This window comes from Schistocerca gregaria, chromosome X (assembly GCF_023897955.1).
Source record: "Schistocerca gregaria isolate iqSchGreg1 chromosome X, iqSchGreg1.2, whole genome shotgun sequence".
Lineage (NCBI taxonomy): Eukaryota > Metazoa > Arthropoda > Insecta > Orthoptera > Acrididae > Schistocerca > Schistocerca gregaria.
In genome coordinates, this window is record NC_064931.1 from 324843638 (window position 1) to 324856293 (window position 12656).

At 39.8% G+C, this 12656-nt stretch overlaps 1 protein-coding gene across 3 annotated transcripts in view; it reads right to left on the reverse strand.

Annotated features, from left to right (window-relative positions):
- The window catches only part of LOC126299231 (uncharacterized), a 251445-nt gene that overhangs the window by 12450 nt on the left and 226339 nt on the right, over positions 1-12656 (reverse strand). For all 3 annotated transcript variants that reach the window (XM_049991015.1, XM_049991014.1, XM_049991016.1), the window contains exons 6-7: positions 8165-8318; positions 1179-1345 (exon numbers count right to left, since the gene is read on the reverse strand). In XM_049991015.1, coding sequence (XP_049846972.1) covers positions 1179-1345; positions 8165-8318 — 321 coding nt within the window. The remainder of the gene's footprint in view (positions 1-1178; positions 1346-8164; positions 8319-12656) is intronic.

Here is a 12656-nt window from a genome sequence, read left to right on the forward strand (position 1 = left end):
TCAGAAGTACATGGACTTATTCAGGAAATTTTTTACATCATACTTAAAAAGAATCATCATGGTGTAAAGGATGTGCAAAACCACTGGATGAAAATATAATAAACAAAAATTACTTTCCCATAAAATCATATATTGGTGACAATAAATTTCAGAGCAAAGAAGCTCATGTCACATAACATGGTGCATGTGGCCATCAATAACACTAAATATAACTGATTGAAAAACATTTCCATTGGAGCTGAGCTAAGTGTAAAACTCTTCACATTAAAATGTACATGGAATTAAAAAGCAATGCAACTGCAATGGCTGGTGCCATGCAGCAACTGACAAAGTTATGATGGAGCGTGAATTAGGAAACATCAGTAGGTGGTATACCTGTGTGAAAACATATGTGTATAGCATAGCAAACACCTAGTGTAAACTACAAATTGCTGCATTATATGCAAAAGAGACTGAGAGAAATTTTAGGTAGAAAAATGGAGGAAGATGGAAGGTAGGGAGGAGGAGGGGAAACTTTGAAAATTAATCACAGTGAAATGAAGACAGATAGAAAGAGATGAAATATTTTACAAGAAAAATAGAAAACTGATGAAAATGAATGATAAGTGGAGGCCACTAATGAACTGTAGATACCTTAACAGGACTGAAGTACTGGTTTAAAACTTTCAGGGAACTGCCGAGTCACAAGCTGCAGTTGATCTTGTTACCATCCCTATTGACACTGTGTTAAAAAATTTCCAGTTCTTCACATAAGTATAATTTCTGTGCTTTGAAATGCGCTACTTTGCTCAGAAATCTGTCTTCACCAGTATGTGATTTTACGTGTAAGTAATTTTTCTTTATTATATTTTTGTGTTTTTGTACATCCTTTACACCTTGATAATCATTTAAACTATGATGTACAAAAATTTCTTCAATAGATCCATATACTTCTGAAGAAGTTAATTTTGCAATTGTTGAAACCACAGTCAGGGGTTGTTAATAAACCTTCATATCTGCAACTTGTTGGTTAACTTTCAGAAATCATTCATTCATGTTCACCATTGCTGAACACCAACTATGTTCAAAATTTTGAAATTCTCACCTGTAAATTATAAAAACAAAAACTATGTTTCTGTTGGTAAATTATATCTGACATAGTTTAAGTTTGTAAAAAAATAGAATAGTTATCATCTTACCTGATAATAAAAAATTGGGAAAGGCACAATTATAAGCGGGATTCCAAGAAAGTAGAGTGTATGGAAATCCATATGAATCAAGTGTTTGTACAAAGGATTTACTCTGCAGTGATCCGGTTGATCCATTTTACAGTCTTCAGACAGAAAGGGGTAAGAGTAACAGTAACCTGCAATATTTCAATAAAATTCATTAGAAATAAATTATTATGTCTCTATTAACATAGGTTGTGAATCATTATTATTGTTATTATTAATTAAGTAATATCATTAGCTGCATCAGGAGTAGTAGCAGCAGCAGTAGTAGTCGTGGTGGTGGTGGTGGTGGTGGTGGTGGTGGTGGTGGTGGTGGTGGTACTTCTTGTAACAGGAGTGGGGTAGAAATTGGCCATGATCTTGGTGCATAGCCACCAGCAACTTACTTGCATTTACCCATAAAATTTTGATACAGTAATTTCCACAATGTGTCAATAAAAGTAGGCTTTTGATTCAGTTCCAGTAGTAATAATTATGTACTTTACGGCAAATTTTAGAAAATTCTGTCATCATTCCAAGTCTGTAAGTGACACAAACAAATTTCCCCTATTGAAGAATACTTTCTTCATTTGTGCCTGTTTACTTTTTGGGCACTTCTCCTTTCAGTAGTCCTGCTTAACTTAATCTTACAAAATATTTATGCTAGTGATTTCAGCAAACATGATGAGCATACCACAGAAATGTGAAATTTATATCACATATATCTATCAATAATTGTATTAATGTTTCAGATGTATGGAGACACTTTTTTTTAGTTTTCTGTTGTGGGCTTCGTTAACTTCAATCTGTAGACATAAATAAGTAACCTTGCAATGTTCTAATAACATTTCTCAAAACCAAAGGGAATATTTGTACGTAGACAAAAATTCAATTCATTAAGAAACACAATTTTCTGAGGATGTTCTGACATGTTGTCCATCCATGAAGCTTGTGTATGGTAGATCTACTGTCTGTAATAAATATAAATAAAAAGTCCATTTAGTTACAGCCCAATTAGACAGTCAAACTGTCAGCATTCTTTGTAGTTGGGACACCTAAACCAATTTTTTTATATACTTGCTGTTGCCACACTCATGTGCACATTTTAATTAATTCACAATTAGATACATGGAATGTCACCTGGGAGACTAGAACCAAATCTGGTGACCTGGCGTTTTTTTTTTTTTAACTTCAAAAGCATATTTATAATATTATTACATTCCACCATCTCTGACAGTCCTCAGACATCACATAAAGTGCAATTAATTTGGGATCCAGAGTCTTTTTTTGGTAGATGTTTTATCTTAAACTTTAAGTACTGGACATTTTCCCCTTAGCTTCCCTACGTATAAGTCTTGCCTAGGATAATTTGAAGCAGTTTCTCATGCATATAGACTGCTTTTAATTAATGTTACATGTGTGTCATGTCTAATATTTCCATATTTTTGAGCATTATTTGCTGCAGTCACTTATTCTTGTTAGGATGTAGTAAAATTTCAAATTCTTATTCTCTTTATGCTTGCACTTGCAGCTGTTTGTTGTAGATGCTGCAACATCTACTTGGTCTACAGTGAAGTAGTTCCCATCCTCACTAGCATTTTTTGCCTGAGAAAAAGCTATATTTAAATGTTGGGGATTGTAGTGCTGTGGTAAACCTCTTTGATTCACAACAGAGTACATATTTCATGAGCATAATCTCCTCTACTTTCCACTCTTCAACAATGGCACAGTATTTCCTGCTCCATGCTGGATGTTTCACACAAAAGACAAAAAGATGACAAACTACTTCGGATGTACATCTTGTTTATATTTTTTATATCAATATAGTGTTGCCAAACATATCAAATTTGGAATATTTAATTTCGTTTGTGAAGAAAATCTATGGAAAGTAGAGAAAACTTGCTTAAGTATTATTGATATCCAGAAAATACCTTCCATTAAATCATAAATAAACTACTAGAATACTTAATTAACTCAATTATGACATACAACACATTCAATAATTACATATGGTCTGTATAGAGCACAGATTTCTTTTCTCTTTGTGGCCCTAAGCATACTGTGAGTCAGTGTAATGACCGTTCCTCCTCCCCCCCCCCCCCCCCCCCCCCCCCACCCTCGCCTCACTACTTCCCATGCTACATTAAAATGGGGATTACTTTTCTGCATAGCCCTCTGCCAGGCATTTAACTGCGAGTTGCAGAGTAGTCATGTATATGTAGATAAAGATGTCATAGGGTAGTAATAGTGAATCAAATGTCAAGACAAAAGCAACAAATTTTTTTAGTTCACTAATGACACTCTTTGTATTATTACATAACACGTTCTTCTGACTACACCCTTATTGTCATTCAGTGTGCAGGTCTATTTCACAGTAACTGAATATTCTCCAAACTCCTTACTTCTTTGGAGTTTGGCTATTGCATTGGAATTGAATGTTTCAACATGATGTGTTCCTCTGTGAAGCCTTCTACTGGAATTTAGTGTTCCTAACACTTCTTGTACATCTTTTAGTATCCAAAATGGGATCACATTCTCTCATGCACCCTCCTTTCTCATCATTAGTATAAATGCGTTCTGACACACTGAGAATCTCATATGACACATTGTTTCTTTCTTACATTTGGAAGAATGCCCTCTGAGCTCACTTAATAGGTCACAGGGTGTTAGTGCTACCCAGTGGTTACCAAAACCTCTGCAAATATTTGAAACTGAATTACTGTAATGGGTTCCATTCAGTTTTTGGAGGATCTTGGGAAACAGAAGTTGAATCTATAATAGGGAAGTAAAGGATGCCTCATCTGTTGCTGTATTGACAGAATGTGTATATATGATGAGGGAGGGGGGGGTGGAGGGACATCTTTTCTGAACCACTTTACAATCAAAGTTATTATTCCAAGATGATCACTCTCCAAAAAAGCACATTTTCCAATGTGTTGCTCGCAAAGGTTGTTGCCAAAGTATGACAAGAACCTTGGGCTGCCAAACTCAAATCATTGGTGATTCATTTGCCTGAGCTGCTCACCATTTAGGAGGGTCCACATACCTTATGCATGTTTTGGATATATTGAACATTAAACTCATAGCAGTTACCTTTGGATGGACCCAAAGTGCATTTTCATGACTGCACTAAGTTTAAAACAGTGGGAGACAACTAACTGTAAGGGGCATTCACATGAAACCCAGTCACTAGTGTAAAGTAAATGTAATGATTTTATTAACTCAAAAATGTAGTTATACACAGTACACATACTCAAAAATAGTTGCCAAAACCGTTGGCACATTTATCCCATTCCAACACTAGCTGGTCAATTCCATCCTTGAAGAAGCTAGTAGGCTGCTGTCAGATCCAGGCCTCGACCCAGTCACACACTTCATCGTCCATTGTGAATTGATGTCCGCGAATAGCTTGTTTTAGAGTCCAAACACATGAAATACATAAGGTGAAAGGTCGGGACTGTATGATGGATGTTCCAGCATTTCCCACCAAAACTGCTGCAATGTTGTCTTCACCGCACTGGCCGTGTGTGGGTGGATGCAGGAGGATGACGCCATTGCACAACATGCCTCAGCATTTCGACATGATGGCTCATCTAAGGTTCCGTAAAGTGGCTTGATAACTCCGGGCACTGATGGTGGTCCCCCATTCCAGGAACTCGACAAGCAGTGGAACTTGTGGTCAAATAGAAGGTCATCATGACCTTAGCAGGACTGATGTCCATGGCCTTTGATTTCTTTGGAGGAGGTGATGTTGCACGTTTCCACTGCTTGCTCTGACACTTGCTTTCCACTTGAAAATAGTGACACTGTGTTTCGTCACCTGTGACAATATGTAACAGAAAGCCATATACCTCCTCACAATAATTTTGCAGATGAATCAAAGACAATGCCATTCGAGTATTGCATTGTTCGGTGGTCAGTTGGTGGGGAACCCCCTGCACAAAGATTTTTCGAAAGTTCAAGTGTTGATGCATTATGGTGTGGGCGGTGCCCATGCTAATAGCCACTAACCAATGGATCTCGTACACAGTGATTCTGCAGTTGTCCAAGACTAAAGCATTCACTTTTGCAACAATTTCCAGAGTGATGACACAATGAGTCTGTCCAGGACAAGCATCGTCTTCCAGTGACTCACACCCCTCAATGAATCATTAGGGTCATTCGACAACACTTGAATGACTCAGACTGTATTCACTGTACACAGCTTTCATCTGTCAATACATTTCACTACATCCAAAGCCCTCCGCCACCAAAAATCTAATCACTCCTCATTGTTCCTACCTACTCACCTGTATGTTTGCTAGTGGATGATAACTTGTGTGACCACCTTCTCTTCGGTGTGAAACCTCACTGGCACTATGCAACATCAAAAGGTGTACACGGTTCAGTCTCTCTACCTATAGATGGCGCCACCATACCCACAGTTATGTGGTGCCACCTTACATGTAAGGCAAAGGTAGATGCATTGACCAGGTTTCATTTGAATGAGCCTCATGATTAACTCTGAAGAAGAAGCACTGACCCCGTTGTGCCACCTTCCTGAACAGTCACCTTCAGATCACTGATGGCTCCACCTATACCTCTCTCTACCAACGAAATCTGCACTTTGACAGATGTTACCCCTTCCACATCAAAATTTCATCCAATTTAGTCTCACTATCCATGAACAAAATACCTGAAGTAATGTGAATTCTCTTTCCCAGTATGCTGAAAGTCTCACAAAAGTCCTTCACAGACAGGCAATACCACCCACAGCCAAATCTGCAAACAGATTTTGTGCACCATATTCTCATGAACCCCTAATCCTCCCACCACCCCCAAGAATCAGGTGCATGGGAACACCCCTCTCATCACCCACTTTGACCCCAAACTAGAGGACCTGAACCACGTCCTTCACCAGAGCTTCGACTAACTATCATCATACCCAGAAATGAGTGACACCGTACCCCCCATGATCCCTCCCTCCTCTCTTAAAATTGTATTCCACTGTCCACTCAACATACACAATTTCCTTATCCATCCATGTGCCACCCCCACTCCCTACCTCTTGCCACAGAGCTCATAAGCTTGTTGGAGACCTACATGCAAGACCTGCCTGATTCGCCCACCCAGCAAGAGCTATTCTAGTTCTGTCAGAGGATTATCCAATCTTATCAGTAACAGAGGCCCCTGTGAAAGCAGCCTTGTCACATAACACCACTGCAGCAATTCCTGTACAGCATTCTACATGAGCATAACCTGCTGACCAATAGAATGAAAGGCCATCGCCACCTGGAGACAAGGACAAAACTGATCACACAGTGGTGAAACACAATACTGAGCACAACATGCTCAAGTTCAATGGCTACTTCACACCTGGTGCCACCTGGATCCATCCCTTCAACCCCAACTTTCCTAAACAACACTGATGGAAGGTATGTTCACAGCACATCTTTTGCATCCATAATCCTCCTGGCTTCAATCTCCACTAACCCGCTGCACCCACAACCTCTATCCAATTGGATCCATTTCCTCTGCCCTTTCACCACATCCCAACCCCTGTCTCCATGCCATTGTCATCATGTGTCACACGAACTCACCAGCTCTGGCACCCATGTGTCACATTCCTAGCCTGTGTACCTAGTACCTCACTCTCCCATAATTCTATCCTGCATGCCTGCTCCCTCCCTCCAAGCCACTAGCTACCCTCCCATACCCCTCCTTCCACTTCCCATATCTTTCTCCCTCCACCCCACCACACCTGTCATAAACCCTCAACCCAGCCACTTGCCAAAATGCAATCACAGTATTGTGTGTAACTGGAAAAATGTAACAATAAAGCTGTGTGTGTGTGTGTGTGTGTGTGTGTGTGTGTGTGTGTGTGTGTGTGTGTGTGTTCTGTGCATGCACGCACGTGCGTTTTCACACTCTAATTAGTTAGCAAAGTTTTGATTCTATTTTGCGTGCCTATCAATGATTCAACACCTCTACTATTTGGCGAGTGTTTTCTCTTACAAATAATTTAATTATTAATAAAGCATGTTGCTACACAAATTCTTGAAGACACTCAACAGAACCCAAAACTATCATTTACTGAAACATTATTGCTACTAACATGTTTATGAAAGAAATAATCCAATTAACAATCTGTTTCATACTGTGTTAAAAGTATCATGTTATCAGAAAATAACAACAGCATTTCATGCACAGAGTTTTCTGTGCAGTAACTACTCAGTAAACAGTTATTGTTATAGAAAGCTTGTATATTCTGGAAAATTTGATGTTTGTATAAACAGGAGTTCAGGTCTGTTCTGGCTGTATATTGATGTTCATAACAAATGAGCTTTCAATGCTAAGTGTTGGTTTTTCCTTCATGACCTTGCTTTTGGATTTGGACTGAAGTATGGTAATATTAGGTTTTTCAGACTCTTCCTAAACCTCATCTCACTCACCCACTTCCATCATAATCCATCTTTCACATAATCAATGTGGCTGACCATCTGGAAGATTAAGCACTGTATGAGTGTTTCCTCTAACTAGAACGCAAGTAAATCCACTTCAGCACAGTATGAAATGCCACTGTAAGTAGACCATGGTACCATGGTGACACCTAAGGAAAATTTAATCAGCAGGTTATTTGGTAGCCTGTAAAAGTGCAAATTCTGAAGGATGATGATGTTCAGTCACACAAGTAGTGATAGTGTTATCAAATATTTTGAGGAATTTAAGTTGCACATAGTCTATTTTCAAATCCACAGCTTCCAAATATTATATTGCTTGGAAAAAAAGACTGTATTTTTCAAAATGTGATCTTAGAGGGAGTTATAGGATAGTGAATGGCACATTTGTTTATACTAACATTACAAAAATGTTATTTAGCACTAACATGCTTTCTCTTAATCTAACAGTGTTCACATATGTCACCCATTACATCTACAGTTTATAGGAATTCAAAAAAATTAAAATCTGCAACTACTTATAACAAGAATATTTACCTGTACACAGAATAAGTGTTTTCACTTTACAAACAGAAGCATCTGTCATAACAAAACCATCTTCAGTTGCATACGACACTCCAGGAACTTGGATAACATTTGGTGGCAATTCACAAGTGTATCTTTCTTCTTTTCTTGAACTAAGATATATTTTCTATGAAGAAAAAGGAAAGTCAGTCATAATTAGTTCAAAGCTGTGTAGCAAAGAAAAATATCAGAGAAGAACAAAGTAATTGCTATGTAAAAAGAAAATGTGGATGCATCCTTGAAGAAATTTCACAATGCTCTTAAAATTCAGTTTTTCAAAAATATACACTCCTGGAAATGGAAAAAGAACACATTGACACCAGTGTGTCAGACCCACCATACTTGCTCCGGACACTGCGAGAGGGTTGTACAAGCAATGATTTCACGCACGGCACAGCGGACACATCAGGAACCGCGGTGTAGGCCGTCGAATGGCGCCAGATGCGCAGGATTTGTGCACCCCTGCCATCAGTGTCAGCCAGTTTGCCGTGGCATACGGAGCTCCATCGCAGTCTTTAACACTGGTAGCATGCCGCGACAGCGTGGACGTGAACCGTATGTGCAGTTGACGGACTTTGATCGAGGGCGTATAGTGGGCATGTGGGAGGCCGGGTGGACGTACCGCCGAATTGCTCAACACGTGGGGCGTGAGGTCTCCACAGTACATCGATGTTGTCGCCACTGGTCGGCGGAAGGTGCACGTGCCCGTCGACCTGGGTCCGGACCGCAGCGACGCACGGATGCACGCCAAGACCGTAGGATCCTATGCAGCGCCGTAGGGGACCGCACCGCCCCTTCCCAGCAAATTAGGGACACTGTTGCTCCTGGGGTATCGGCGAGGACCATTCGCAACCGTCTCCATGAAGCTGGGCTACGGTCCCGCACACCGTTAGGCCGTCTTCCGCTCACGCCCCAACATCGTGCAGCCCGCCTCCAGTGGTGTCGCGACAGGCGTGAATGGAGGGACGAATGGAGACGTGTCGTCTTCAGCGATGAGAGTCGCTTCTGCCTTGGTGCCAATGACGGTTGTATGCATGTTTGGCGCCATGCAGGTGAGCGCCACAATCAGGACTGCATACGACCAAGGCACACAGGGCCAACACCCGGCATCATATTGTGAGGAGCGATCTCCTACACTGGCCGTTCACCTCTGGTGATCGTCGAGGGGACACTGAATAGTGCACGGTACATCCAAACCGTCATCGAACCCATCGTTCTACCACTCCTAGACTGGAAAGGGAACTTGCTGTTCCAACAGGACAATGCACGTCAGCATGTATCCCGTGCCACCTAACGTGCTCTAGAAGGTGTAAGTCAACTACCCTGGCCAGCAAGATCTCCGGATCTGTCCCCCATTGAGCATGTTTGGGACTGGATGAAGCGTCGTCTCACGCGATCTGCACGTCCAGCACGACTGGTCCAACTGAGGCACCAGGTGGAAATGGCATGGCAAGCCGTTCCACAGGACTACATCCAGCATCTCTACGATCGTCTCCATGGGAGAATAGCAGCCTGCATTGCTGCGAAAGGTGGATATACACTGTACTAGTGCCGACATTGTGCATGCTCTGTTGCCTGTGTCTATGTGCCTGTGGTTCTGTCAGTGTGAACATGTGATGTATATGACCCCAGGAATGTGTCAATAAAGTTTCCCCTTCCTGGGACAATGAATTCACGGTGTTCTTATTTCAATTTCCAGGAGTGTAGTTACATTATCTGAGAAACCTGATGTTGACCAAGTATTTACATATAGCTGCACCCAATACTTTGCACGCATGGAATTTATTTTTTGCTTATAAAGCTTCACTGTATTCAACATTTGAAGTAGTGTGACTGGGGACATGAACAACGAGCTACTTTGCATCTTTACAGGGGACAGAGTGAAAAGAAATTGACACTAAGTTCCATGCCCGCAACACACAGTGTCTGGCCTTGTGCTTTGTTTATGGTCATGGCATAACATAAGCTTATGGAAACTATACACATTTAAAGTGAAATGGTAAACTGTTACAAATAAGTGGAATTCAGGGAATAAAAACATGCTCATTTGCACCAATTCCTGTCAAAATTTCTGCTTCTATGATGTAATGCTGGAGAGAACTAACTTTAAGCCTCTATCAGTGAAGGGTTCTGAGGAGTAAGATAATGCACAACACTCTCAGTCAGAGTTACACTGTACCTTGCCTTCAGAAGGAATTTCCAAAGAGCTAGTAAAAGTCTGATGTTCTAAAGCCACAGCAAGTCTCACCTCATGATCTTCATTGGATTCTTGAGACCACATAGTCCTCCCATTCTGGTGTATTCAGAAAGACACAGCCATTTTCTAGACATTTTTATTTTTAAACAAAACAAAATCAAAATGTAATGATTAAGCCCCCAAATGAAAAGCAAACTTAATAAATTCTTTTTCCTATCAAAGAATATAAATAAACCTATTAAAATAAGTACAACAATGTCATTAAGTTTTAAATATACAAAGTGAAATCCGTAAATTCACATATCCTAGGCAAGTAAATGCAATGTTAATTTTTTCATCAAGATAAGATTGCAGTATTTAATTCTATCACTGACATAAACTTCTAAAAATACACCTGTCACTAAGTTAAAAAAAATTAACAGCACCATCTATTGGTTCCTTGGCATACTACAAAACTATCAAAGCCACTTATTGGTTCTTAGGTGCATCACAAAGTGATGATTAAACATGTGAACCACTAAGCCATGCACATGATTTTAGAGAAAACTTTCAATAATGATATCCTTTTTTTTTCTCTCCATGATCCAATTTTGATGAAAGAATGCCTATACATTGCCCCAAGTTATGCTCAAATTACCTGTGAAAACCCTATGATGAAAATTCCTTTGGTAAAATTGGAGATAGGTGTAGGCAGACAGACAGATATGGAGTTTTTAGATAAAAATGTAAATTGCAATATATTTTGTGACCAAATTTTGATGAAATAAATCCTATGTGTTGCCCCAAGCTATGCATAAGTTAGAAGACAAAATTGCTGAAAATTTGTCTAATAGTTTTGGAGATTAACATTTTCAGACAAACAGACAGAAATGATAGTTTTATTATGGGTGTAGACATCATACTGTGAATTTAAGCTGTAAACTTTTTCTCATTAATTCAGCATGCTACTTCTGAATCAGTAAAAGTTGTAAGACTTCAGGCCCATGTACTGCCAACATAAGCAGTTAATATTGTGGTTGTGATTGTGTACTATGTATTGTGCTACTTTTTTGTTGTTATATGAAATGAGTGATGAATCAGTTCTTACACAAATTGAAACAGTATCTGCATTGGTCACTTTTTTTATTAATATCACAAACACATTGCCGGCCGGGATGGCCGAGCGGTTCTAGACGTTAAAGTCTGAAACCGCCCAACCGCTACGGTCGCAGGTTCAAATCCTGCCTCGGGCATGGATGTGTGTGATGTCCTTAGGTTAGTTAGGTTTAAGTAGTTATAAGTTCTAGGGGACTGATGACCACAGAAGTTAAGTCCCTCAGAGCCATTTGAACCATTTGAACTAACACATTAAAAGAGTTTGCAGTTTGGTTCTCAGGTATGTGTAACATTTATACAAGTATTACTGCTTGATGTAACAAGCCCTCTGCCTGGATTTTATTGTGCTATAAAATAGTTATATGTTACTTGTTATTAAGGCTACAGCACTGAGTCTTACCATTACAAACAATATAGAAATTACGCAGCTGTTGTCCCAAGTATGAAGCATACTGCATATCACTATTATTTACACATATTATACCAGTGAATTCATTCTTGAAAGAAAATATATGTGCAGTAAATATGACTACAGAAACAGCCTATGAGAAATGAAAGACAGCACCACAGGTTGCCCACAAATGCCATACGTAAAAAAATGCATGCTTTTTTGATTGTAATAAATCCAACTGACAATGGGACAATCCTTTTAAACACATAGAAATAAAAATAATAAATGTGACTGATTAAAGTAATTTGTATTTTCAAATTAATATACTTTAGGAATAAAGGAGACCACTCACCAAAAAGCAGAAGTGTTGAGCTGTCAATACACACACACATACAAGAAAGTAAACTTGGTACATTTCGACCAGTTTGCCAGCTAGGAATGCATGAGGGAGGGATGGCCACTGCTGCCCCCTGCATTCCTAGCTACAAACCACTCACCTCCCTCCAAGCAGCTAACCACCAACCCTCAGTCCCTCTTCCTGCCTCCTGCCTCTCTTTTCCTTTACCCGCCCCACCCAACACTACTTTCACACAACCAATCCATCCACCATGTAGGGGAGCAGGTGTGTGTGTGTGTGTGTGTGTGTGTGTGTGTGTGTGTGTGTGTGTGTGTGTGTGTGTATTTTATTTCACTGTAAATTGTTGAAAAATAACTCTGAAACCCAGTAAGTTTTCTATCTTTTGTGTGTGCTTATCAATAATTCAACAGTTTTGCTTTTTGGT